At 50.5% G+C, this 27,468-nt stretch overlaps 1 protein-coding gene across 2 annotated transcripts in view; it reads left to right on the top strand.

Annotated features, from left to right (window-relative positions):
* MYH9 (myosin heavy chain 9) overlaps positions 1-25,471 on the top strand; it is an 89,353-nt gene extending 63,882 nt beyond the window's left edge. For both annotated transcript variants that reach the window (XM_001375963.4, XM_056798886.1), the window contains exons 12-41: positions 407-559; positions 855-1,028; positions 2,244-2,417; positions 2,864-2,978; positions 5,183-5,376; positions 6,862-6,983; positions 8,684-8,753; positions 9,990-10,150; positions 10,826-10,934; positions 11,415-11,546; positions 12,312-12,518; positions 12,769-12,906; positions 13,773-13,896; positions 14,268-14,439; positions 15,067-15,279; positions 15,577-15,721; positions 16,313-16,519; positions 18,475-18,579; positions 18,899-19,051; positions 19,719-19,967; positions 20,061-20,273; positions 21,420-21,632; positions 21,966-22,127; positions 22,229-22,357; positions 23,019-23,107; positions 23,198-23,321; positions 23,568-23,776; positions 23,897-24,005; positions 24,089-24,261; positions 24,348-25,471. In XM_001375963.4, the coding sequence (XP_001376000.1) occupies positions 407-559; positions 855-1,028; positions 2,244-2,417; positions 2,864-2,978; positions 5,183-5,376; positions 6,862-6,983; positions 8,684-8,753; positions 9,990-10,150; positions 10,826-10,934; positions 11,415-11,546; positions 12,312-12,518; positions 12,769-12,906; positions 13,773-13,896; positions 14,268-14,439; positions 15,067-15,279; positions 15,577-15,721; positions 16,313-16,519; positions 18,475-18,579; positions 18,899-19,051; positions 19,719-19,967; positions 20,061-20,273; positions 21,420-21,632; positions 21,966-22,127; positions 22,229-22,357; positions 23,019-23,107; positions 23,198-23,321; positions 23,568-23,776; positions 23,897-24,005; positions 24,089-24,261; positions 24,348-24,465 (4,656 nt within the window). In that variant the 3' untranslated portion in view covers positions 24,466-25,471. The remainder of the gene's footprint in view (positions 1-406; positions 560-854; positions 1,029-2,243; positions 2,418-2,863; positions 2,979-5,182; positions 5,377-6,861; positions 6,984-8,683; positions 8,754-9,989; positions 10,151-10,825; positions 10,935-11,414; positions 11,547-12,311; positions 12,519-12,768; positions 12,907-13,772; positions 13,897-14,267; positions 14,440-15,066; positions 15,280-15,576; positions 15,722-16,312; positions 16,520-18,474; positions 18,580-18,898; positions 19,052-19,718; positions 19,968-20,060; positions 20,274-21,419; positions 21,633-21,965; positions 22,128-22,228; positions 22,358-23,018; positions 23,108-23,197; positions 23,322-23,567; positions 23,777-23,896; positions 24,006-24,088; positions 24,262-24,347) is intronic.
* The last annotated feature ends 1,997 nt before the right edge of the window (positions 25,472-27,468 follow it).

The following is a 27,468-nucleotide window of genomic DNA, read 5'->3' as shown; positions in this document are numbered from 1 at the left end:
GGGTTGGCTCCTGAGGTAAAAACCTTAAAGCCCCAATGCTAGAATCTTTGGATTATCTTGGCCAAGTTTTTAAACAGCAGGGAAACTAGATCACTTTCACGATGTTATCCAGTAGCAGGAACCTCCAATTCTCCAAACAGACAGGGAAAGGATAGCAAATCAGAGATGCTGCTTCTCTTCAGCTTAGAGGTAAGAAGCAATTACAATAACAGTTTTTTCTCACAAGCCCTTCCTCAGTAGCCCCTCACATTCAAGAATCTTTTCCAGGGTCCATGGCTAAACTTTTCCTCAGTCTTTTTGGAGATAAATTTGCACTTTCTCTTATTCCCTTATAACCCTATTCGTACAAGGGGGAGCCTCTTTTCCTTTTTAAATGGGCTCCCCATCATCTACCCTTCCCTTCCAGGCTGACTTTGCCATTGAGGCTTTGGCTAAAGCTACATATGAACGTATGTTCCGTTGGCTGGTGATGCGTATTAACAAGGCTTTGGACAAGACCAAGAGACAGGGTGCCTCCTTCATCGGGATCCTAGACATTGCTGGTTTTGAGATCTTTGATGTAAGCCTTTCCACATCATCAGTGTAGGCTGAATGTCTGCTATTGATGAATCCCTGGGGTCTCTGGGCATCTTCTGGTTCAGGCATGGCCCCAGATTCTGAAGTTATGCTGTGCCCAATATGAGTAGGGATTTGGGGCATGGTCAGGAGGAGGAAGGTTTAAGAGTCAGCATAAAATGGCCAACATGGGACTGATGGGGATCTTCCTTGGCTCACCTGGGCCCCACTAACCTCCTTGACCTCTTTCCTGGCCCAGCCTGGCCTTGCTGACCCCTCTGTGGGCCTCTTCCCCACAGCTAAACTCATTTGAGCAGCTCTGCATCAACTATACCAATGAGAAGTTGCAGCAACTCTTCAACCACACCATGTTCATCCTGGAGCAGGAGGAGTACCAGCGTGAGGGCATTGAGTGGAACTTCATTGACTTTGGCTTAGACCTACAGCCCTGCATTGATCTCATTGAGAAGCCTGTAAGTGTTAGCCCTCAGCCATTTATGGTTCTAGTCCCTCAGCTTCTGCCATGCTGGTCTTTGAGGAACTTTCTCATAGCCTCAGTGGTAGGGCCCTGGAGACCTGCAAACCAGGTGAGATGGAGGCAGGCTGGCCTTACCCTACTGTCACTCCCAATCTGATGAGAAGGATCGATAAAGCACTGCCCCTTGGCATGAGGGTCCTCACTATCTGATCTCTGCATCTGGGTTTGAGTAGCTGCTAATCTGTAAAAAGGAGCCTGCTGATTTAGCTGGTCCAGTGTGTTGCTAGTAAGATCAAAGATTGGGGTTTTATCATGCCTGGATTTGGCTGGGCTAGGCTTGGGTTCCTAGTTTCTCAACCCCACAGAGCTGAGTGGGCAAGGAGGAGTGCATGAATGCTGTAGTACCAAATACTCAGCCTTCCCAGAAGATTATTTTCCCTGATGGGTGATTGATAGCATCTTTGTGCATGAAATATATATATATAAAAACAGGACTGTTGTAAAATCCCAATGGAAAGCACAGTGCATCATTTTTTCCCTAGAGTAGATGCATTCTTGTTGTAAACCCTTTTGTTATTTAAAAAAAAAAACATTTCTCTACCAATCCAATGGAAAAGCTCTTCCTTGCAAGAGAACAGATAACCTGATTATTAGCCCTTTGATTTGGAGAGCTATTCGAAGCAGAAATGTCCATTTGTTTATGGCACCCAATATTATTAGTACACTCTGGCCCCCCTTTTAACAGACAAGATCCCTCAAATGGGACTCTTACAAGCACACTAGCTTCTCTTTGGATAAGTAAATCCATTGTGGTTTGGGGTCTAAAATGGGTCTCTTGATTTGATTCTAGAGTTTCTTCCATTGCACTCCCACCTTTGGGAATGAATGAGCCTTAAATTCCTGGTTCCCTCTGTTGTGCATTGATGGGCTAATGCTGATTTTGCATTCTCTTCTGGAGTATTGGCCAGAGTTCTTCTAATTCATAATTTTCTCTCCTTTAGCAAAAATAAATTAACTTCAGTCCTTTAAGAAATTCATTTTTTAATAAGTGGAACTTTCTGATTCTCAATCAAACCTAGATTCAAGTTATTTCAAGGTTCCAATTATCCAAGAATTTATGTAAAACCAAGTCTAAAGGGTAGTATGGATTGTTGGTTTCTCCCTCTTTCCAAGCCTGATTTCTTTTTCCTGTTCTCTCTGATTCCTTCAGGCCGGTCCCCCTGGCATTTTGGCACTTTTAGATGAGGAATGCTGGTTTCCCAAAGCCACAGACAAAAGCTTTGTAGAGAAAGTGGTGCAGGAACAAGGCACACACCCTAAATTCCAGAAGCCCAAACAACTGAAAGACAAAGCTGATTTTTGTATCATTCACTATGCTGGCAAGGTAAGGAGAAACCTGGCTCCCTCTCTGGTTGTGGAGAGGTGGTAGGAGTGTAATGTGAGCCCCACAGAGGTGCCAACCTCTGGGAGCAGGGTCCAGGAAGACAGAATGCTGCTATCAAGACCATTTCTGGGCTCCTTCAGCCTAGGTATACCTGATTTGAGAAGGTCTAACCAACAGGAATTCTTATTTATTTATACAGTCTAAGAAACTTCAGTTTTACCTCCATTGGGTGATAGTGGTCATCTCTATTTGATAAATCCATTCCCCCCCAACATGGACTTGTTCACATACTGAAGTCCCTAATGTGATTATTCTAATTTCTGCAGACCAGCCTTGCCTTGAGCACACACTGAGCCTTTCTAGCCTGTGGTTTTGCCTCTCACATTGGTCATGTTCCTGCTCAGTCTGCCCAGTTCTTGTGATGGCTAAGATCCTTCATCTTTCAGGTCGACTATAAAGCTGATGAATGGCTGATGAAGAACATGGACCCCCTGAATGATAATATTGCCACACTTCTCCACCAGTCCTCAGATAAATTTGTGTCTGAACTATGGAAAGATGGTATGCCCTTAAATTAATCCTCTGCATTTGTTACTTCTGTGAGCTTGGGTTTACTCTCTTTGTAGGGAGAGCCCCCAAAATGAGGTTTGCAACTTGCCTTTTCCAAGTAGTTTCCATAGTTGTCACTCAGTGTGCAGAGGAGAGAGGTCTCCTTAAATTGAGATGGAGTTACTACCCTTCAGCACTAAGCCATGAACCCAGTAGTCCCTAGAGAACTTCAGGCCAGAATCATTACCATCATCTCCGTGTATTTGGCTAGGCTTCTTTTTAATGGGGGGAATTTTCAAGAGGGTGGTTGGGGCTCCTTGAAAAAGATTTATTTGGGTATTTTACTAAGATTCCTTTTGTTCTCATAGCAGATCCATTTTTTAAGTGTCTCTTAATTTTGTTGTTGGTTTTCCCTTGTCTTTCTCTTGGGTTTTGCTTTAATGTCTCTGTTCCAGAGATGCAGAGCACTCAGAGAGCTTATTTCTATCAACATTTTCCTATTCTTCATCTAGAACCAGGTGACTGGGCCACCTAAGTGTTCTGTTCTTTGTGTGTGTGTCCATCCTAGAGCCATGTGAGGAATGGAATGCACATCATGCTCCATTCCATTGGCATCTATCCATGCTCCTTTTGGCCCTTCCCACTTCTCTTTGCCTTTAGGGACCCTAAAACACTGCCCAGTAGATTAGGAAAGCAGATCCCTTCCTTCCCTGCTACATTCTTTAGGCAAATAAACTTGTGTTTAGAGTGCTTGTGAGTCCCATGGGATGAAAGTGTTCCCAAACCCCCTCCAACAATGAGAGTGGCCATTAGACTGCTTGGATGTCAGTAGAGATGCAGCAGTCTGAGATAGGGAGGAACTGTTGGCTCTGAGGAGGTTTGCAATTCCTTAGCTTCCTTGGGCAGTCTCAAGTTTAACTGGAAAGTGCCCAGGCCTAAGAAGCCTTGGTGAGCGAATTGGAATGGGCTCCCATTGGTCAGCATTTAGTTAGCTGGGTCATCAGTTCTAACCTCAGCCAACAGATCTTTTTGCCAACTACACAGGGACCTACGTCACCACCAAGAAATCATTCGTGAAGTGTCCTTTTCTGAATCCCAACATTCTTGGACATGATTCAGTTGAACACCCCAAATTAATTGCTCAGACCTCTAACTTTTCCCTGTGAAAGGAAATGGTTCATTTCACAAGTCCTAACGAATTAGGGTAGCTGAGAGGCATAGTTTGGGTCACCTGTGCTTAGGTTCATGAGGACTTGGGAGAAACTGGAAAATCCTCAAAGCTTTTGACTCCTTATCACTAAGCATTAGACTAATTTTGGGTTTTGGGTTTCTCCCATATCGAACATCTCCAAGAGTTTCAGGTGCCTTCATGTCTTTTCTGATTTTTGCTCCCTCATCCCTATGTGAGGACACTGTAGCCCAAAGCACAGAGTAGACAGGGCCTCCCCAGGGTCATAGCCATCAGCATCCTAGGCCAATGTCCTTAAATCCAATCACATTTCAGCTCATTGTTTAAAATAGCTTCTTAAAAGTGGGTGAGTTGTGAAGAACAGGCTTGTGTATTTCTCCATAGGTCAACCAGGTAACACATCTTTCAAGATCTTTAAAGCTGATGAAGAACATGGACCCCCTGAATAATTCCTTTAGCTAATTCTGAATATAAAGATAAATTATCATGGTCAGACTTCTCATAAGCATGTGCCTGGCCTGGGTTGGTAGGGTTTCCTTGATTCTAGCATAGGTCCTTGTTAGGAGATTGGCGTACCTTTACTTTCTATTCTAGAATGAGTACTATGTATTGGATCCAGGACCAGAAGAGCAGTAAGGGCTAGATAATGGGGTTTAATGAGTTGCCCAGGGTCACACAGCTAGGAAGTATCTGAGGTCAGATTTGAACCCAGATCCTCCCACCTCTAGGCCTGATGCTTTATCCTCTATGCTACCTAGTTGCCTCTGATTGGAGTATCAATTAACCACGTTGGAAAGAATTCATTCTTAAGAGGATGAAAACTGGTGACCATTGCCTATTGCTCTCTGCCCCAAAGAGTAGGATGGCATTAATTTACCACTGGTCTGGAAGATCTATGTGGAGACTAAGCAAAAAGGGCCCACTGCTTCTGGCTGTTGGCCTTTTTTAGAACCAGTGTTGTGTGTCTGCTTCTCCTCCTGCTTCTTTCTTGGCGGGTCATTAATCTCCTTTTGCATGCTCTCTGCAGTTGATCGAATCATTGGACTTGACCAAGTGGCTGGCATGTCAGAAACGGCTCTGCCAGGTGCCTTTAAGACCAGGAAGGGCATGTTCCGAACAGTTGGACAACTCTATAAGGAGCAGCTCTCCAAGCTGATGGCCACCCTGAGAAACACCAACCCCAACTTTGTCCGCTGTATCATCCCCAACCATGAGAAGAAGGTAAAGCATTTATCTCAGGGAAGAGAAGAGAAGAGTATATAACCTTGATTAGGAGCTTGAATCTTTCCATCACTATTTTTTTCCTATATCCCATTTATAGATTATCTTCCTTTGCAGAGCCTTTGGGGAGGTTTCCCTTACGAATTCTTATTTTTTTTTTAATCATAAAAAATTATTTTATTAATTTAGGATATTTTTCCATGGTTACATGATTCATGTTCTGTCCCCTACCCCCCACCCCCATAGGCGACATGCAATTCCACGGAGTTTTACACATATCATTGATCATGATTCTCTTTGGAGGTGCTCAATTATAACACCTGTTGGTTCTGTTCCTTTCAGCCAAGAGGCATTTAACTTCTTTAAGTGACCCACTGAATCTTGAATGTTGAGTATCCCACTGCCTGCTTCTTACCCTATTCAGTTGAGTGGAGACTCTTGTTCTTCCGTACTCAGTTGTGTAATGAGCAAAAGATAAAATGACTAAGGAAACAAATGTTTGGTCTTCTGAGCATAATCAGCTTATTAAGCAGTTCATGCCAGTTGCCCAACAAATCAGGACCAAGCTCTTACCTTAGTTTAGGGTTGGACCCCAAGAAAAGGTGGGGGAAGACTTTTATACAGTAAATTCAATTGATCAAGGTAAGAGCAATTAATTAAAGGAAACAAAGCAGCATTAAGTAATCCAATTTCTTCTTCTTTTTTTTTTTTAAACCCACACCTTCTGTCTTGGAATCAATACTGTGTATTCGTTCCAAGGCAGAAGAGTGATAAAGGCTAGGCCATGGGGATCAAGTGACTTGCCCAGGGTCACACAGCTAGGAAGTGCCAGGTTAGATTTGAACCCAGGACCTCTCGTCTCTAGGCCTGACTCAATCCACTTAGCTACCCAGCTGCTCTCTTGGTGATCCAATTTCTAATTGTATAAAAGATTAAGAACTTTCCAAGTTTGGGGTAGGGGAAGAGTGAACAGCTACAATTCCCTGAGATCAGGAAAAATGGTTTCCCTCTCCTCCCTAAGTATCTAAACAATCAAGGAACTTGGAAACAATAATCAATTGATCAGTATAGGGCCAGTTTTCAAATAAGATACATGGGGTCCTTGAGATGTATGATTATGAGAAAACCTTATAATTAGTCTTAGGATCTGACTTCATCTCCTGTCAATATAATGTGGATCCTTGTTTAAGGGTCTCTAAACAGCAGGGAAAGGTGATCTCGTTTCTCAGCCACCTAGGGATAGATTCAGACAATGAAATAAGGTTTTCTCTTTACAATTCTCACAATTGAATAAATTTTCTCACTAGCCAGAAGTTGGGGCAGACCCATAATTGAATAGAAGTGGAACTGAGCTGGCTCTAGAATTGAGTCACTCGGTTTCCACAATTAACCCCTTGCTGCCCTAATCCCCTCACTTCCTTCAGCATTCTCACATTATCCCTTATCATTGGCATGGAAATATCTTCACGTTTTTTTCTTTTTCAGGCTGGCAAATTGGACCCTCATCTTGTCTTGGACCAGCTGCGCTGTAACGGTGTTTTGGAGGGAATCCGGATCTGCCGCCAGGGCTTCCCCAATAGGGTTGTCTTCCAGGAGTTCCGGCAGAGGTCAGTTTGGATCAGCATCTCCCATGTCTTTCTGTAGCCAGTTTGGGACATGAGTTAGAAATGGTTTCCTTGGGGCCATCCTTCATTTGCCCTTACTTGGTCCCCAGCAGAGCTGGGATCTGGCCCTCTACTGTCCTCAAGTTACCACCTCTTCCAGTGATTAGGAGCTATAAAATATCCCTGGAAGGCTCAGCCCAGACATGGGAGGCTTCAAGGAACCTGAATGGAAAGTTAGGCAGTCATACATGGCAGTGCTTTTGAGCCTATACTCCTGAGGCTGCGTTGATACCCAGTCACCATGGTATCTACTCCTGTTGTCCCTTTCAATTACCTGAGCATCTCTAGGAGGGAGCAGTGGAAACATCTCACTTCTCCAATTCTTCTTCTTCTTCTTCTTCTTTTTTTTAAATTAAACCCTTACCTTCTGTCTTGGAGTCAATACTGTGTATTGATTCCAAGGCAGAAGAGTGGGAAGGGCTAGGTAATGAGGGTCAAGTGACTTGTCCAGGGTCACACAGCTGGGAAGTATCTGAGCCCAAATTTGAACTTAGGATCTCCCATCTCTAGGCCTGGCTCTCAATCCACTGAGCTACCCAGCTTCCCCCCTCCAACACTTCTTTTTAAAGCTTTTCTTGAGGGTTTTCAGTTTTTTTGCAACAACATAATTATCTTAATTATTCCTTCATCCCCTTCCATTAACAAATGGCATTTTTTAAAAAGAGGAAAAGTCAGCATAGCTGACAGCTACAATTGATCAATACATGAGAAAGTCCCCAAGTGTGTATCCTATAGACCTTATGGTGCCTCCCTTCTCTAGTCATACCTTTTCATCCCAGTCCTTGCCTGATCTGTACAGGTTTTGATTTTGGAGTGTCGTCATTCTTTCCATTTTAATCATTGTTCTCACTGGTAGATGGTTTTCTTGCAAACTTCTCTCTGCATCAGTTAATGTAGCTCTTTCCAGACTTCTCTGTCTTCACACACATCCACATAGCACCAGAATATCCCATTATATTCATGTCCCACAATTAAACCATTACTCACTTGACTTTTTGTTTCTAATTTTTTTTCTAAACAAACAGCTTTGTTTCTAATTCTTAGCTATAGTTTAGAGTAAATGGGAACTTTTTTCTTATCATTGGCTTCCTTGGGGTATAAACCCAGTAATGGAGTCTTTGTCAGAGAGTTTATTCTTATAATTTAAAATTGCTTTTCAAAAGGGTTTAACTATTTCACAACTCTGCCAACAATGTTTCACTGTGCCTCTCTTCTCAGAGCACCTTCAGCATTGACTTTGGCCATTTTTGCCAGACTGTAGGGTGTGAGATGAGACCTAGACTCTTTTGATCTGCATTTGTTATTAGTGATTTGGAACATTCTTTCTCATGGGGTTGGAAATACTTTGCAGTTCCTTTTTAAGAACCCTTTGTTCATCTCCTGATGGCTTATCTCTTGGATTATAGGGGCTATCACTGGCCTGTGATGGGAGGTAACTCACCAGTCCTACCCTGGGCTCTTGGATTCCTGGGAAGCATCTACCATCTCACATGTAGAAGATCTGAGATCTTCTGATTCTCTTTTCTCTGACCCATTTCATACTTTCCTCTCAAATTCTTTTATGATTTTCATACTTCTGATAGAATGCATTTTAGAAACGAGGCCATTAGGTCTAATCTGTAATAATGTAATTTCTTCTTCAGATATGAGATCCTGACTCCAAATTCAATCCCTAAAGGTTTCATGGATGGAAAACAGGCATGTGTGTTGATGGTAAGTCAGGCTACCAATTCCTCTTCCTTCCTCTCTGTAGATCCACATGCTCATAATGCCAGTCAGACCATGCCTGTTTCCTTGTAGTGCCAGGTAGGCAGTGAGACTCATGATGGTCAAATAGGTCAAAAGACCCCAAGCTGGATAGGAACTTGGATTTCACCTTGCCTAACCCCTTTTATAGAGGGTGAAACTGAGACCCAGGGAGTTCAAGGACACCCAAGAGTAGTGGCTGATATTGGAATGCTGCCATCTCACTCTTTAGCACTGTTCTTGCTAGAGAGCCACCACAGGGGTTTCCTATGTTTGTATAATGTTTCATAGCTGGAGATATTCTCATTTGACGGGAAGCCTAGTGTGGTTCAGTGAGAGTACCCAGACTTTTCCTCTCAGTCTCCTATAAAAGGAAGGGGAAGCACTAGGGCTGGGGGCTCTTTTAAGTGTAGGATCCTTTGATATTCACAGCAGTTCACAAGGTAAGTTGGGCAGGTAATTCTTCCCATTTTACAGAAAGGGAAGTCAAGTGGCCAGTGATATGAAATTGGGCAAATTAGCAGCAGGGTTGGGGTTGAAACCCTCCCTCCCTTCCTCTCCTTCTCCCCTCCTTCCAGCCTTCCTTCCCTCTCTGCTTTCCTGTTGTCTCAGATTGCTAAATTACTTGAGAACTTAAAGAGTGTGGGCATGGGTATGTTAAAAGTTACAAGGGAGGAGGAAGAGAAGGAGGATTCTACCAGTTTGCCTCAGGTTTCCCACTCTAGCTCTACATGTGAATGTAGAGTGAATGTCAAGCATTTCAGAGAGGAAAGAAGAATCATAGCTTGGCCCTCCTCTGTCCCCCCTGCTTTCTCTATGGCCCTTCACCAGGACTTCCAGGGTCTAACCTTGGAGCTTTTAATTGGGCAGAAGAATCCTGGTGCTTTAGGTACTAGGGAAGGTAGACAGCTCTGTTATCTCTGCCATCACAGAGCTCACAGTATATCTGTAGGGGGGGCATCAGAGGGACCCTCTCTCCCCCTTGTTGGTACATCTCCTTCCCCTTACTGTGCTAAGAATGCATATTCCCCTTCTCCTCTCCTTGGCCTGCAAGAGGCAGGAGAGGCAGGGAGTAAAGGGAGCAAGAGATGTGCCTCAATGTGCCTTGCAAAGATGAGCATCCAGAAACAGACCCAGACCCCCCCCCCCCCCCCCCCCCCCCCCCCCGTGGTGGAGAGTAAAGTGTCATCTTCTGTCCTTTAGATCAAAGCCTTAGAACTCGACAGCAACCTGTATCGCATTGGACAGAGCAAAGTCTTTTTCCGAGCTGGGGTCCTTGCTCACCTGGAAGAGGAGAGAGATTTGAAGATCACAGATGTCATCATAGGCTTCCAGGCCTGCTGCAGGGGCTATCTGGCCAGAAAGTATGCTGACCTCCCCCCAACCATTGTTTGCTTGGGCCCTTCCTGTCATTTCATTTCCCTTGGGAAGGAAGCTGCTGGAGAGCCCTGAGCCTGCTAGACATAGCAGCTGTTAGTGCTCGGGGCTGAAATCCTAAGGTCCTAATTAGCAGAGAGGCATAGCTGGCTGCTATGGGTTAATTAGCCTGGGAACAAGCAAGGCCCACCTGGGTAGGGGGCTCCAGGTTTTACTTGCTGTGGCTGGTGCCACATTCAGTTTTAAGAAATATTTTCTGGAGGAAGTTTTACTCAAAGCAAAGTCCAGATGCGTGGTTGGGAAATAGAGGCTCTCAGTGTGGGACACACCCCTTGATGGGCAGTTACACGGCCACCTTCAGGGCTATTAGTTGGTGGGGGTAAGGTGTCCACTGGCCGTAGACTTGCATAGGCATAATTCTGTATTATGGAATTCGAGCTAGAAGGGGCCCATTAATGCCCTTCGTTACATAGAGGAGGAAAGCCAAGTGACTGGCTGTTGGTCACATAGCCACATTGAGTCTGAGGCCAGCATTGACCCCATTCTTTCCTGGCTTCAAGCTCAGTCATTTTTCTTTAAGGGGGGGAAGCTTGGAGCCAGCAGATCCTGGGAAGCCTGTAGCCCTTGGGGCACCAGGCCTCACTCTATGCTTGTTGGCCCAGGGCCTTTGCCAAGAGGCAGCAGCAGCTGACGGCCATGAAGGTGCTCCAGCGCAACTGTGCAGCCTACTTGAAACTCCGCAACTGGCAGTGGTGGCGCCTCTTCACCAAGGTGGGCTGAGAAGGGGTTTGGGACACTGACTCGGTCTGAGCTCAGTGAACCTCAGGGATGGTGGCTGGGAGACTGGCACCCACTGACACATGGGATACCTGCAGGACCCGAGAGGTGGCCTTCTTGAACCTTGAACAAATTCCTTCTCCGGCCCTTCTCTGAGATGAGATGAGGATGTGCCTGGGGGAGCCTTTCCTTGCCAGCTCCTTCTAGTGTTGGCTGGGGTCAACAATAGGCCTTGTCCTTTCTTGGGAGACCAACCCTGCTAAGTGCACAATCTTGCTGCCCACTGATGCACAGAGGGGTGGTAAGAGTATCCATAGTAACAAAATCTCGAGGAGTTCGTGTTTCCAGGTGTTTTTGGTGCTGGATGCCCATGACCCCTGGGCTAAGGCAGAGGCTCCAGCATGGACTGAGAGTGTTCCCGGCCCTGGACTGGAGGGCTGATGTGCCTGTTGATTCTGATTTGTGTCTCTCTAGGTCAAGCCCCTGCTCCAAGTCAGCAGACAGGAAGAAGAGATGATGGCCAAGGAGGAGGAACTGGTGAAGGTTAAAGAGAAGCAATTGGCAGCAGAGAACAGACTGACTGAAATGGAGACCCTGCAATCTCAGGTGAGTGCCCACAGCCACTCCCAAAGGGTCTGAGCACCAGCCACTTGGGAGCCTTTATCACTTAGCTGTGGCCTGCAGGCTCAAAGCAGTGATTGCAACTTTCCATTTTTTACCTTGATTAAAGAGTAATTGGAAAAGAGGCTTTGTGGCTAATGGAATTCAAGATTTGCTAAATGCATTAGCCACTGGGAGACAGCAAACTGAATGGCACACAGCTCCAGTCCTACAGAACCTATAACAAAGCTCATAGCTTCCATCTTGGAATCAATACTCTGTATTGGTTCAAAGGCAGAAGAGCACTAAGGGCTAGGTAACAGGTGTTATATGACTTTCCTAGGTCACACAACCAGGAAATGTTTGAGGTCAGATTTGAACTCAGGACCTCCCACATCTAGATCTGGCTCTCAATTCACTGAGCCACCTACCTGCACCCTAAGGAACTTTTGTGCCTCTTTGCCCAGTGTCCTCAGTAGTTTTTATTGTCAGCTGCCCTAATGTTGGACTTCACCAGACACTTCAACCCCTGTTATAGTCAGCTTGCTCTTGTTTTGGTGCCCTAGACCAACTTGGTCTTTGACTCGGCCTTTTGGAGGTGAGGCCCCTTTAGGGACACTATTCCGCAAGTGGCGTCGCTGTAAGAATTCATGACTCAGTTCATTCCCGGGTGTTGGGGGCCAAGGCTAGTGAGCTCCCTTTGAAGGAGCGAGGTGGGAGGATGACCACTGCTAATAGACTGATCCTGGATCTCTGGGGTGTCTTTGGTAGTTGATGGCAGAGAAACTACAGCTACAGGAACAGCTCCAGGCCGAGACGGAGCTTTGTGCTGAGGCCGAGGAGTTGAGGGCCCGCCTGACTGCCAAGAAGCAGGAGCTCGAGGAGATCTGCCATGACTTGGAGGCCAGGGTGGAGGAAGAGGAGGAGCGCTGTCAACACCTGCAAACAGAAAAGAAGAAAATGCAACAGAACATCCAGGTGAGAGAGCCCAGGGAGCCAGTATGTTTAAGGGCATCTTCCTGCCCACCTGAAACCCAGGAAATGGGGGGGTTGGGGTTAAAGCCTGGGAAGGCTTTGTAAACATTTCCCATTAGAATACATCTAAACGCCTACTGTATGCTAGGAATATAAATATGTCCTTGAGGAACTTTCATTTGAATGAAGGGATGAATGAGAAGGACCAGGTGAGCTGGTGGTCCATTCCTATTGTCTTGGGGCCCTTTTTCAGGAGCTGGAAGAACAGCTAGAGGAAGAGGAGAGCGCCAGGCAAAAGCTACAACTGGAAAAGGTGACCACAGAAGCCAAGCTGAAGAAGCTCGAGGAGGATCAGATTATCCTGGAAGACCAGAACTGCAAACTTGCCAAGGTGAGCTGGCCTGCAGCCGCTTGAAGCCTGTGCCCAGGGCATGGGGAGGCCTAGCCCAGCCGGTGCCTCCGAGGCCATCTCTGGAGATAGGTGGAACAGCTTCCGTCACCCAGGGAGGTTTGTCTGGGGATTTGGCCCAACAGCTCTAGCTTGGTGCTGGAATTGAGAGTGGTTGTGCAGCCAGCAGAGTTCCTCCTGGTGCTATCAGCTGGAGGGGAGTACCTTGGGCAGGGCTGGGGGCCTCCCATTCTACTGTATGAATGGCAGGGATGGAAACTAGAAACTAGAGAAAGAAAAGCTGTCTTCATAGATGGGAAAGGTTTGCTTGTGGAAGTGGGATTGGCCTTTTCTGTTCTGCTAGTTGCCCTGGGCAGAACTAGGAGCCCTGGGGACCAGGTGTCAGGAGCTGCACCCCACTGCAGAAACAAGCTTCTGTCTGCTGGCCAGAGCTCCAATCCTGGGAGAATCAACTCATTGAATCCTGATTCCCAGTGTCTTTACTCTCCTGGGGCAGGTTGCCTCTAGGAATTCTCTTGAGGCCTAGAAGAAGGGAATCTTCGAGACCAAATACAGTAGGGCTCCTGTATCCCCTGGGGATACATTCCAAGGCCTACTGTAGATGGCTAAAGCCACAGATATAAGCAAATGTTAGCTGGTCTCGTATAGATATGCTAGTTCTCCCCACCCTGTGGTTCAGCAATCTGAGATGTCCCAGTCCTACCTCCCCCCAAAAAAGGGAAAGGGAAAGCAGAAGAGCCTACGGCAGCTGCAGTGGCACTTTCAGTTAAGCATAGATAACTGCACCCAGGGAAAGCAGAAGTGTGAGTGAGGGGACCTCACTCAGGGCACATTGCTATCCCCTGCAGGAGAAGAAGTTGTTGGAGGACAGAATATCAGAGTTCACCACCAATCTCACAGAAGAGGAGGAGAAGTCCAAGAGCCTGGCCAAACTGAAGAACAAGCATGAGGCCATGATCACCGATCTGGAAGGTAAGAGGGTGGAGACCAGACCCTGGCCTAGGAGGGGTTTGGGACCATTAAAGGGAACACTCTGTGAATTATTCTTGTTGTTGTTCCTATTATCCATCCAACAAGCAAAGCCCAGGATTAGAGTCATTGCACTTGGTTTTCATGAGGTTTGGGAGTGGGGGAGACAGACAACATTTTCTGCCAGAGGGCCACTTCTCTGGGAGAGAATGCAGCTGGAGCAAGTTGCCTGAGGCCTGGTCTGGCCTGCTTGATGTCCTGAAGAAGGCTGTGCTGCTGATGGCACTCCTTATTGCCATGAGTCTTGTGGTTCATCACCTCATCTTAGAGAGATGGCCACAACACATCCACCTTTCCTCTCTTTTGCCCCTCAGAACGCCTGCGCAGGGAGGAGAAGCAGCGGCAGGAGTTGGAGAAGACCCGGCGGAAGCTGGAGGGAGACTCCACGGACTTGAACGACCAGATTGCTGAGCTGCAGGCCCAGATAGCTGAGCTCAAGATGCAGCTGGCCAAGAAAGAAGAGGAGCTCCAGGCTGCCCTGGCCAGGTGAGGGCCCAGGCTGTGTGCTCCCCTAGCTCCGAGGCCTGCCATCTCTTCACCTGCACTGTGGCCTTGAGAGTCCTCACCTCACAATTTCCCTATGGAAATCAAGGCAGCAGGGTTTGCTCCCTGGGATGCTCAGAGCTGGCTCAGGTCTTCCTTTCCCAAACCCTAGGAGTGAATAAAGGAGAAAGACAGACAAGTAACAGTTTTAAGAGAGAGGAAAGTGGACCAAGAGGAAAGGGGGAGGAGGTCAGAGAAGCTTCACATAGAAAGTCAGCCCTGGGTGAGACCAGGAGGGGAAGAAGGAGGATTGGAGGGAAGAAAGCAATCAGACCCAGCGGGTACCACCCAAGCAGGGCATCAGGACGGGAGCAAGTGGGTCCAAGGCAGGAGGAGGGAGGACAGTGTGAGAGATCCCACAAGCTGAGGGGGCCGGATGATGGCAAGATGGAGCAAGGCCAGGCCTTTTTGTGGGAAAAGATGATCTGCGGGCCTGGAATGGGGGTCTATCTTTGGAGGGTGATGCAAGCTCTTGGAACTGCACCTCTGTGGCCAGGCCCTAGCAGTGGGTCGGTTCTGTGTCAAGGGAAGCTGTCCTTGCCCTGATGTGCTGTCACTGGTCTCTTTCAGAGTTGAGGAGGAAGCAGCTCAAAAGAACATGGCCCTGAAGAAGATCCGGGAGCTGGAATCCCAGATCTCTGAGCTTCAGGAGGACCTGGAGTCTGAGCGGGCTTCCCGGAATAAGGCTGAAAAGCAGAAACGGGATCTGGGAGAGGAGCTAGAGGCTCTCAAGACTGAACTGGAGGACACTCTGGATTCCACTGCTGCCCAGCAGGAGCTCAGGTGGACAGTGGGCAACCTTTCTGAGGGACCCTCAGGGGAAGGGGATGGGGGTAGGACACCTGTAGTTCCTAGGGGCCCAGCCAGGCAGTGCTTTTTGGAAACCCCCACAGGGCCTCTGAGTCACTCCCATCAGTGAGTGTGTGTGGGCTGGAGGAGAAGGCCCCTGGGCACACAGGGGTGTAGGGGTGGAAGTGGGGTTACAGCAGGTGCCCAGTCCCTTGTGCAGGGTTTCCCTAGGAAGAGACAGTCACTGGGTTGCCTTAGCCCAGAGTAAGGAACTGACCTTTCTCTGCCCAGGTCAAAGCGGGAACAGGAGGTAAACATTCTGAAGAAGACTCTTGATGATGAAGCCAAGACCCATGAAGCCCAGATTCAGGAGATGAGGCAGAAACACTCCCAGGCTGTGGAGGAGCTGGCTGAGCAGCTGGAACAAACCAAGCGGGTATGGAAGCCCTGACCATGCTGGCATGGTAGTCTGGCAGTGCTTGGGAGGCCAACTGCATGTGCAGATTTCAGAGGAAGAGTCAGCCCCTAGGCTGGGGAAAACTTCTAATCCATGCCATCTGGGGCCTTAGCTTTAGGGCTAAGAGCACTGGGCTACCCAGGAAGGTGATGCCACTTAGCCAACCTCTCCTGGTAAGAGGGTGAGCTGCTAAACCAAACCGGCTTCCCTCACCACCAAACCACACTCCCTTCTGATGTGGCTAGATTTGAAGGCTGCCCTATGGAAGAGGCACAAGGGTCCTTTGGCCCCAGAGGGCAACACTAGGAGCTGCAGAGAATATCTGCCCCAGACTCAGCCAGAAGCTGTTGCAAGGAGCCCTGTGAGCTCCCCATTCACCAATGCCCTGGCCCTGGCTTCTCCCATGGGGGGGTGCTAGGCTATATTGGGAGTTGGGCTGGGGAGGTCTCAGCCCCTTCTGGTGCTATCTGCCAGGCCTTTTGAGTGAGGCGCCCTGTTCTGGGGCCATCTTGTCTGATTTCTGTTGATGATGCAGGCCCCTTGCCCTGGTGTCAACTTTCTCCTCCCCAGGTGAAAGCCAACCTGGAGAAGGCCAAGCAGGCGCTGGAAAGCGAGCGTGCGGAGCTCTCCAACGAGGTGAAGGCCCTTCTGCAAGGCAAAGGGGACTCTGAGCACAAGCGCAAGAAGGTAGAAACCCAGCTGCAGGAGCTGCAGGTGAAGCTCACCGAAGGCGAGAGGGTGCGGACTGAGCTGGCTGACAAGGTCACCAAGCTACAGGTGGGTGTGCCATGGGGGGCATAGGGGGATGGGCAGGAGTGTCCTGGACTGGCACCCTGGGATGCTCTGGACATCCTCAGTGGCTTTAACTCTGTTCCTTGGCCTGTCTCCTCCCCGTTTGTTTGCATCCTCTCCTAATCCAGTGAGTGACTTCTTTGCTACAGTTTTCAGTTGTCCTCCCCTGGTGCCCCTTCCCACATGTCATCTCCTATCTCAGCTTCTGTGCCAAGGTCACTGTTATGTGGTGACCCTGGCAAGCACTCTGCCTTTTGGGTGTTTTGTGGCACAGTGATCCTTTTGTGCCATTCGGCACTGTCACACTGGAGCCCTGTCTCTCCATGATCTCTTCAGCCTCCATGCCTTTGATTTTTATGCTGCGAATCCCTTGGACATGGGCTTGTCCAACTTGTCCAACTTCTGCAAGATTCACTCCTCAATCTGCAGCTGTTGCTGCTAGGCCTCTCCACCTTGTTGTCTCATAGATTCCACATGTCCTAAGCGGACTTTTCCTCTAAATGATCCTCCTTCACTGGAGTTTGTCCAGAACTCCACGGCTTTGCCACACACCCAAATTTGAGGGTCTGGGAGGCATCTTGGAGTCCATTCCTCCTCACTGCCCCATCCTCTCAGTTGCCAGGTTATTCCTTCTCTGATCACTCTGTTCTCTCTATTCCTGGGTCCAACCCCGCCTTATTCCAGACTCTCATCCCCTCTTGCCCACACTGTTGCCTGGTGTCTATTGACTGGTCCTCCCTGCCTCATTTTACCCATAGACTGAGGTCTATCCCCACCCATTTGCATCCAAAAGGATTCTCCTGAGGTGTTCTGACCAAAAGGCTTCCTGCTCAAGGAATTTTTTGGGACTCCCCGTTCCATCTTAACTAAAAAATAAATTCCCCTCCAAGGCCCTTCCTCATCTTGGCTCCTACCCAACTTTCCAGGCTGAGTACTCTTTGTCGTCTCCCACTCCACACATTAGAATGAAATGGTTTCCCTGTTCTATGAAATGACCCATTGGCCCAGCTGACCCCAGAGCTCTCCCTCGTTACCATGGGGTCTTTGGAGAGACTGACTTGGTTATTTCTCCAAGTCTTGCCAGTGCTCTCAAACCTTCCTCTCTTCCCCCATTAACTTGGGATTTGGGGGTGCCTGCCCTCTACTTACACAGCTGTGAACACGGTACATTCCTTTGCCCCCTCAGGGCAAGGGCCTGTTGACTTGGTGTCCCCAGTGCCAAGATACAGAGTACAAGCCCATTGAGATGTGGTTGGCCTCAGAGCCATGAAGAATTGGTTCCTTCTTGTAACATACACTAGCTATATGACCTTGGACAAGGAGGAGGAGGGTGGTGGTGGAGGGGGAATCAAGGTAGGGAGTTAATACTCCAGGATGATTCTTGTATCCAGCACAGTCAGAGATTCAGGCCATTGCTCTCTTTCTTCTCCCCTACCCCCCCTCCCATGAGTAAATGTTAATGCCATTGTAGGGAGATCTTTTTCAATTAAGAAAATCTGATTTCTTCCCACCTCCCCCAAACTAGGGAAATAAGAGAAATAAGCTTGAGAAGTGGAATTAATGAAGCTCAAATCTCTCACAAATTCTGTGTAACAAATTACATTCAACATGTTTCTGCCTTTTTAAGTTTTGAATTCCAAATTCCCTCCCTTCTTCTGACCCTCTGTCCTCTCTACCTCCTCTCTTCCCCCATCAGTAGGCAATCTGATAGAGATTTTATATTGGCAGTGAAAACATTTAATGTTGAAAGGATCATTGGTCAGGTTCTAGAAACTTAGGCTTTTAACAGTGGCTTGAGAACAGGCCCTTGATGGCCACTTTGCTTTGACCCAGCTGTGGGATGGTCCTGAGATCAGGCTCTCTGGTGTCCATGGAGGGAGCCTGGGTGGTGCAGGGTGCCTAGGCCAGGCTCTTACTTTGGGTCTCTTCTTGTGTGCCAGGTTGAGCTGGATAATATCACAGGCCTCCTAAATCAATCAGACAGCAAATCCAGCAAGCTGGCTAAAGACTTCTCCGCTCTGGAGTCTCAGCTTCAAGACACACAGGTGAGTGTACAACCCAGGGCTTCAACTTCAGAGCTGCCTGAGATGTCCTTATTTCTCACCTAGTGACCATCTTCTCCCCTGTTCTCCTGCTATAGTGGGGCTTGGGCCAGGGGCTGGCACTGTGTCCTCGAGATCACTTTGGCTTTTTGTCTAGAGGGCCATCGTGCCTTCATGGTCAGAGAGCTGACCTCAGCTTCGGGCACATACTGCTCTGTATGGATGGAGGCAGTTTCCTCCATTGCTGATGTCCCAATGAAGGCAGGCTGACCCCAGTGTGGGGAGCAGGGGACCACTGTAGCCTGTCCTTCTTTGTCCATAGGAATTGCTGCAGGAGGAGACTCGGCAGAAGCTGAGCTTGAGCACCAAACTGAAGCAGACCGAGGATGAAAAGGGTACCTTGAGGGAGCAGCTGGAGGAGGAAGAGGAAGCCAAGCGGAATCTGGAGAAGCAGATTGCTACCCTCCATGCCCAGGTATGGGGTGCTGGGGCTGGAGGAGGCGGGTACTGCCACTGCTCTATTCTCCCACTCCACCCTCAAGGGTGGTCTGTTGGCTCCCTTTCCCCCAGGAGCCAACTTGGAAAGAGGTAACTATCCCCAAGGAGGGCCTGAGAGCCTTCATCCTCATCAAAGGCCCATTTCTGGGCCTGCTTGGGGTTTTGTTTCTGAAGTTAGGAAAGGGGCTGCTTTCTTCCCATCAATTAAAGAGGGCAACTTTCCTTTATGCACCATCCCTCTGGCATTAGCTAGGAGGAAAAATATTGATAGTAGGGAAGCCCTTGCCTCAGGCCCCTTGACTCTCAAGTGAAGGGGTTGGGTTTCTTGGTCTCTGATCTTTCAGGACAAACCTTCACATTTATTCAGCAAAAATTGAGCTCAGTTTGAAATTGGGGCATGTCTATGAGTAAGGAACTTCACCCCCCTGGAACCTTTCTCCCTGACTTCTCAGACCAGGAGGGAAAGCTCATCCTTCCATGGCCAAGGATGGAGGGAATTATTTGGAGACGTCACTAACCGTGACTCCTTGCCAGGGCCTGTGATCTGGCTGTGATTGAGACCTTGCTCTCCAGGTGGGATGCAGTAGCCTCAGAACCCAGGCCGCTGGGCTCACTTAGGCTGATCGTGCCTCTTTTGCCCTCAGGTGGTTGACATGAAAAAGAAGATGGATGATGGTGTGGGCTGCCTGGAGTCCATGGAGGAAACCAAGAGGAGGTTACAGAAGGACCTGGAGGGGGTGAGTCAGAGGTATGAGGAGAAGGCTGCTGCTTATGACAAGCTGGAGAAGACCAAGACTCGGCTGCAGCAGGAACTGGATGACCTTCTTGTGGACCTGGACCACCAGAGGCAGATTGTGTCCAATCTGGAGAAGAAGCAAAAGAAATTTGACCAGGTGGGTGAGCCTGCCCTGCCCCTGCCCTCCCAGCTGGGAAGGGAAGCCATCCCCAGGGCACTGACCAGGTGGTGATGGCATGTCATCTCTTAGCTTCTGGCAGAGGAGAAGACCATCTCTGCCAAGTATGCCGAGGAGCGGGACCGGGCTGAGGCTGAGGCGCGGGAGAAGGAGACCAAAGCCCTGTCTCTGGCCCGGGCCCTGGAGGAGGCCATAGAGCAGAAGGCTGAGCTGGAGCGGCTCAACAAACAGTTCCGTACTGAGATGGAGGACCTGATGAGCTCCAAGGATGACGTTGGCAAGAGTGTGAGTCCCTGGGCTCAGAGTTTCCTGTGCTTTCCACCCTGCTGTGCATATGCCTAGGGGTCAGCAGCACAGAGGGGTAGCATGTGCAGATGGGAGGGAGGACGGGTGTGCTTTGGGGCCAGTGGGGCCTGGTACTAGTTCTGGTATCAGCTGCCCTCAGCTGTGGTCTGCGAGGCAGGTTGTCAAGAGACTGAGGAATACGAGCTGACCTTGGAAGGGATCCAGGCTAGAGAAGCAGGATGGATACTGGGGTGCAGCCATGACCCAGCCAGGTGCAGGTGGTCTACCCTGATTTGAACCTTTGGTGGTGTGATGCAAAGGTCTTCCCCTCACCCCACCAGTGTCTTGCTATTCACCTGTGTGGGACTTTTCTTGGGTGGAAGTCAGTTATTTCCTGTGTTAGGGATTGGCCATCTTTGCAGACTTTGTCTTAATCATTCTGATTTAAGTGCAAAGCACATTACCTTAGCAGCAGATTTTCAGGGAAAACAAAAGGTCATTAAGGGTCCTTCACACTTGGCTAGGTTGGACTATTTATTTATTTAAAAAAAAATTTTTTTTTTACCCATACCTTCCTTCTTGGAATCAATACTGTGTATTGGCTCCAAGGCAGAAGAGTGGTAAGGGCTAGGCAATGGGGGTCAAGTGACTTGCCCAGGGTCACACAGCTAGGAAGTGTCTGAGGCCAGATTTGAACCTAGGACCTCCTGTCTCTAGGTCTGACTCTCAATCCACTGAGCTATCCAGCTGCCCCCTAGGTTGGAACATTTCAAAAGAAAACTGACCCGAGGAAGAAAGTTTGGAATTTCTTCACAGTTTCAGAGAAAATACGTGGTCTTTAAAAACAAGAATTAGAGAAAGACCAGAAAGACCAGCCGGGAACCCAGAGGCCTGGTCTTGGGCTCCCTTTGGCTTGACCAGTGCCCCTCCCCCCATTTCTCCCCTACCAGCAGCATTAGGTCATGTCCCCAGCATGGGTGAGGCTTGTAGGGGCAATCCATCTGAGCCCCAAAGTCTGGAGATGAACATTGCTTAGACATCTCTGAAATTTGCCACACAGGGGCATCCCTGACTGGTTTGGCCCCCTTCCCCAGAGCCTGCAGTGGGTGGGGCATCCCAGCCCTGAGCCCTGTCCTTGGCCTACAGGTCCATGAGTTGGAGAAGTCCAAGCGGGCCCTAGAGCAGCAGGTGGAAGAGATGAAGACCCAGTTGGAGGAGCTGGAAGATGAGCTCCAGGCCACTGAGGATGCCAAGCTACGGCTCGAAGTGAACCTGCAGGCCCTCAAGGCCCAATTTGAACGGGACCTCCAGGGCCGTGATGAGCAGAGTGAGGAGAAGAAGAAACAGCTGGTCCGGCAGGTGAGGCTCCTTCCCTGCCTTGAGCCCCCAAGCTCCCTCCCTCAGGTTCAGATTCCTGCATCTGCTCCATCTCTCCTGTCAGTGGGAAGAGCCTTATTACAGACTGGAATACCCTAGGAGGGAAGCACCACCAAATCCCTCTTACTGGGGGGCCTCTGTCCAGCTGGCTCCTCCTGATTGTAAGAGGGGCCCTCTTCTTCCCCAATATTCTTGAATCGTTTCCATTGCTCAGTATCTCTTTCTGAGAGGGACTGGGGTGTGCATGGGATTGTACCTGTAGGCCAGCTTGGGAGTCAGGGAGGCTTAGCTCCTTTTTTGTGCCTTCCCACCAAGGTTCGGGAGATGGAAGCTGAGTTGGAAGACGAGCGGAAACAGCGGTCTGTGGCTGTGGCTGCCAGGAAGAAGCTGGAGATGGACCTGAAGGATCTGGAGGCCCACATTGACTCAGCCAACAAGAGCCGGGATGAGGCCATCAAGCAGCTACGCAAGCTACAGGTGGGAGCCCACCTCTGGGCTGGGAAGCAGTGGGGGCTTCAGTCCGGGGCAGCCTGTGGCTTGGGGGTGCCAACCACTGACCATCTTGCCCCCCACCCCAGGCCCAGATGAAGGACTACATGCGGGAGTTGGATGACACTCGGGCCTCCCGAGAGGAGATCCTAGCCCAGTCCAAGGAGAACGAGAAGAAGCTCAAGTCCATGGAGGCAGAGATGATCCAGCTGCAGGAGGTGAGTCAGAAAGCAAAGGTGGCCTGGGCCTCTGGCATCTGTCTCAGGTGCTCACCTCCAAGGTCTGATCAGAACTAGTTGTAGTCGGCCTGAAAAGGGGCTTTTTCAGTGTGGTGGGAGGGAGGCTGACCAGAGCCACTTCACCAGTCTGGAAGATCCCCCACAGGAAAGGTCAAGGCCGCCCTGTTTGAGCTGACTGTGAACGTAGAGAATGTGTTTCCTTGATGCCCCATCAAGCACTGCCAGGCACTGCTCAGGTCACCTCTGGGCCACTAGAGTCTGCTCATCACATTGCCAAACCGGGCTGGGGGTGGAAGCCAGGATGGCCAGGGGTCCAGAGTGTGCCACGTGAGGATTGGATGGAGGGGCCTGGAGGGATGAGGACTATGCCCTGAGAGTTGCCCAAAGGGTCTGAAAGGGCAGCCGTCTGGGTGAGGGCCAAAGCCCTTCCGGGGCTGTCCCAGGGTGTTGGGTCCAGGCCCCTCTCCTGACCGGCCCGAGACGTCAGCAATACCCACCCAACAGCAACCTGGCTGGGGGCCAGACTGGAGGTGACCACTGTGGGGGGTGGACCTAAGAGGCCTCCAGGAAGAGGCAGGCCTGGGGCTGTGTGGAAGATGGGACTATGGCACGCCTAAGGTCCCGGGCCTACCCGTTTCAGGAACTGGCAGCTGCAGAGCGTGCCAAGCGTCAGGCCCAGCAGGAGAGGGATGAGCTGGCTGATGAGATCGCCAACAGCAGTGGCAAAGGGTGAGTGGGGAGGGTGGGCTGGCTGGGAGGGCAGGCAGGGGCTGCGCTCTCAGAGGCCTGGGACACAGCCTGGTGCCTCTGTTCCCCTAGAGCCCTGGCCCTGGAGGAGAAGCGACGCCTGGAGGCCCGCATTGCCCAGCTGGAGGAGGAGCTGGAGGAGGAACAGGGCAACACAGAGCTGATCAACGACCGGCTCAAGAAAGCCAACCTCCAGGTGTGTGCCCAGCCATTACCTTGCTCCCCTGCTGGAGACACCCTAGGCCTTGGAGGAAGGGGAGAAGGGGCTCTCAGGGGCTACAGTGGTGTCTGTGGCCAGGGTCAGCTGCCCTTCTTGGGGGCAGTAAGCACAGAGCTGGTCTCCTGGCCAGGGCAGCTTTGATCACCTTCTCCGACTTTCCCATGTTGCCCAGCGCCCAGGTCCCCTCACGAGCTCTAGAGTGACCCATCTTCCCTCCCTCAGATTGACCAGATCAATACTGACCTGAACATGGAACGTAGCCACGGCCAGAAGAATGAGAACGCCCGCCAGCAGCTGGAGCGGCAGAACAAGGAGCTCAAAGTGAAGCTGCAGGAGATGGAAAGCACGGTCAAGTCCAAGTACAAGGCGTCCATCACCGCCCTGGAGGCCAAGATCGCCCAGCTGGAGGAGCAGCTGGACAACGAGACCAAGTATGAGGATCAGCCTCACTCTGGCTGGGGGTGGGGGGCCTGAGGGCTGGTCCCTACAAAATGGTGGGGCTAAAGCCCCCCCACAGACCCCTGGCTGACCACCTCCTTTCTGGGTGACAGGGAGCGCCAGGCGGCCTGCAAGCAGGTGCGGCGCGCTGAGAAGAAGCTCAAGGATGTGATTCTGCAAGTGGACGACGAGCGGCGCAACGCAGAGCAGTACAAGGACCAGGTGGGTGTCCTCGACCCCCCAGAGCCCCAATGGGCCCTCCGGTACCTCGGCGGCCCGTGACCGCCCTGCTGTGTTCTCCGCAGGCCGACAAGGTGACCGTGCGGCTGAAGCAGCTGAAACGGCAGCTGGAGGAGGCTGAGGAGGAAGCTCAGCGGGCCAATGCGTCCCGCAGGAAGCTTCAGAGAGAGCTGGAGGATGCCACTGAGACGGCCGACGCCATGAACCGCGAAGTCAGCTCCCTCAAGAACAAGCTCAGGTGAGGCTCCGCGGCCCAGGCTGGGATGGGGCCGGGGGGATCCCGGCGCCCCCCGAGCCCTCTGTGACACCTCGTGCCCTCCACAGGCGAGGGGACCTGCCCTTTGTCGTGCCCCGCCGGGTAGCCCGGAAAGGCCCTGGAGAATGCTCTGACGAGGAAGTGGACGGCAAGGCGGACGCCGGCGATGCCAAAGCTACTGAATAAGGTCCCCTTTCCCGCCCGGCTGGAGCCGTGCCTCCCTCCCCCTGCTGTGACAGTGACCCTCCTGCTCCTCCTCCCACCCGTGTGCCCGTGCAGGCGCTTGCCCGGTTCCCTCCCCTCCCCTCCCTTCTCTCCCTGCCCCAGTCACATACCAAAGAGCCCGGGTGTCGGGCCGGCCTGGGACAGCCTGCCTCCACGGGTGGGGAGCCGGACCTGCTCTCCCAGCAGACACGGGCCGGGAGGGCAGGAGTTTTCTATTCATCTATTTTTCTTGGAATTAAGAGTTTTGCTAGTGAGCACCCCAGAGCGTCCCTGGCACCCCCCACCCTCCTCTGCTGTTGGCAATCACGTCCCTGGTGCCCCTGTGGGACCTGCCTGGCCCCAGGAGCCCTGAGAAAGGGAGATGGCGGGGGAGTGGGAAGGGAGGATTCGAAAGGGAGAAGATGGGCGGCCGTTTGTCCCTTTCCTTGTTCAAGTGCAATGATGAAGCTCCCCCCCAACCCCAGGACCGAGCTGGCTCGGGGTGCCCTGGTGGGCCACAGGCACAGGGACAGGTGGGGAGGAGGCCCACAGTAACTCTTGGGGACCAAAAACCTGTCGAAGGGCCCCTCCTCGAGTCCCCTGCCCTCCCACCTCTGGGGAGCAGGACCCCCAGCCGCCTCACCATGTCACTGCCTTCCCCGCGGCCCGGCCTGCAGAGCAGTTGTCTTTGTTTCTCCACCATACACTGGTTGCTGGACTTCCCCATATTTTTCACTGTATGTATGTACGTGCTGCATTTACTCAGACTCGCCTGCCTAAGAGCAAAGAGAACCTGAAAAAGCCCTCGCTGGCCCCCTGCCTGTGGAGCCCCGAGCTCCGAGTTCAGGTCCCGTCGCTGTCCCGGAGAAACTAGTGAGAGCCCCACCCTTTTTATATGAAAAAGTGCCTTAGCGTCGTCCCGCCCGGCGGCCCTCAGTGTCCTGCGCGTCTCAATAAAGAGCACCACGTGCTACAGACCTGCCTCGGTCCTCTGTGTCCTCTGTGTCCTCTGTGTGCGTCGTCGTCCTCTGCCAATGAAAGGCTCCATTTCCAGTAGAGTGAAAATAAAAGCAGCATTTTCCCTGGCGCTGTGCTCAGAGGGCAGGCCTGGGGGTTCCCAGGATCCCTCCCTTTTATAGAGAAGGAAATGGGGAGGGGAGGCGTGCAATCCCCCCAAACCCAAGGAACACGTAGGAGGAGGGATTTGAATCCAAGTTCTCCCCATTCCATCACGGCCATAGAAGAAAGGCTCGAGTCTCCCAGAATTAGAGAGCACAAGCTCACCAGCCTGGGTGATGAGCCATATTGTCTCAAAGCCCATCTGGGGGGTCTCATGTTCCCTTCATTGAGCATGGCGGGGACTGAGAAAAAAGTCCTGGCTTTTGCCTGGGGTCCTGCAGGAAGGGGGGCTGAGGCTGGAGGGGGCCGGCTTACCTGCTCATCTCTGGCTTTGGGTCTTGGCTTGCTTGTTTTGGGGCTCGAGGCCCCCCATTGGCCTCCGGAGCTTTGTCCATATTGCATCTTAAATGTGCCGAGGGGACCCAGACTCCACACCTCCTCTGGTGGGGCACCGTTGTTTTGGTGGGACATTTTAAGTGCCAGCCAAGTGCCGAACACCTTCCCAGCCCTGTGGCAGCACTTGCCTTCCCCGTAGGGCGGAAGTGCAACATGATCATTGTGCCAAGGAGGGGAAATGGCGCCCTGCCCCTTGTTTTGGGTTACCTGATTCGGGGGAGGAGTGTTAACTCCTGCCATCTCAGATTCACTCCTTTGTATTAGTTCCAAGGCAGAAGAGCCATCAGGGCCAGGCAGTATAAAAATTAAATTATACATCTAATAATAAAAATATATTTTATGAGGTTTATTAAGCATTATTAGAAATCAAGGAATAAAGAAGAATTAAAATTAAATACCACATGCCCATGGCTGATTAGCCAATTCAGAATCCCCACACTTAGCTTACCACTAACTTCCCACATCATTGCAATGGCAGAGAAGAGAGCATGGTAGGCATTACTGCCAGTTAAATACCAATTGTGATCCCACCTATGTGGAGACTCAGGAGAGATTATAGGGAATTCTGGGAAATACCAAGGACTTATGGGGATTGAAGTCTAGGGTTCAAAATCTCCATTTTTATAGCAGTGAGGGGCAAGTGACCTCCCTGGGACATTTTTATGTAAGTAGACAACGTTGAAAGATGCATTGAAGATGTGGTCACCATCACTGCCTTCCGAGTGGGAGAGGGGAGAGGACACGTTCAGAACCTCTAGAGACATTTCAATTGGGCTGCAGAGGACGGGGATTGGAGGAAAATTGGGGGGAAAGAAGCATTCTAGGGTGGGAGGAAGGAAGGAAGGGGAAAAGCTCATTATTATTAAGGGTGAGCTTTTCACAACAACCTTGAGAGGTAGGTGCTATCATCTCCATTTTGTCATGGAGGGAAACTGAGGCAGACAAGATGTGAATTGCCTCATGGGGCAACTGAGGGCAGAAGTGTACATTTTGAGTAGAGTGTGGAGTATGAAGGAACACATTAAAGCTGGAAAATTAAGGCCATAGCAGGTGATAAGGACCTTGAATGCCAGGCAAAAGGTTTGAACATGCTTCAGTGTGCTCAAGGGAGCCAGCAACACTGGATCCAAAATTATGGACAGGATGGATGGATCAGGAAGAAGAGAACTGTGGACTGGCCTGAGGTTTAGGTCTGAAAACTGCTCCCCTGCCCCTCAAGTGCTTTTCACAGCTCTTGTCTTGGGGGGAGTGGCTCCAGAAGTCAGCTGGGAATAAAGCAGGCATCCCAAGGGAGGGCCCCCTGGAGGCTGGACAGGCAGGTGTGGCCCCTGGGAGTCTGCTTCTGAGGAAGAAGGGGAGGCTGACCAGGGAGCAACAGGGGATGGGACCAATATCCTCAGAAATTCTCTCCTCCCCATGTGTGGGATGACATGGATCACTGATGGGAATCCCTGTCCATGGCCCTCTAGT

This window comes from Monodelphis domestica, chromosome 5 (assembly GCF_027887165.1).
Source record: "Monodelphis domestica isolate mMonDom1 chromosome 5, mMonDom1.pri, whole genome shotgun sequence".
Taxonomy (NCBI): Eukaryota; Metazoa; Chordata; class Mammalia; order Didelphimorphia; family Didelphidae; genus Monodelphis; species Monodelphis domestica.
This window is presented reverse-complemented; position numbering and strand designations above follow the sequence as displayed.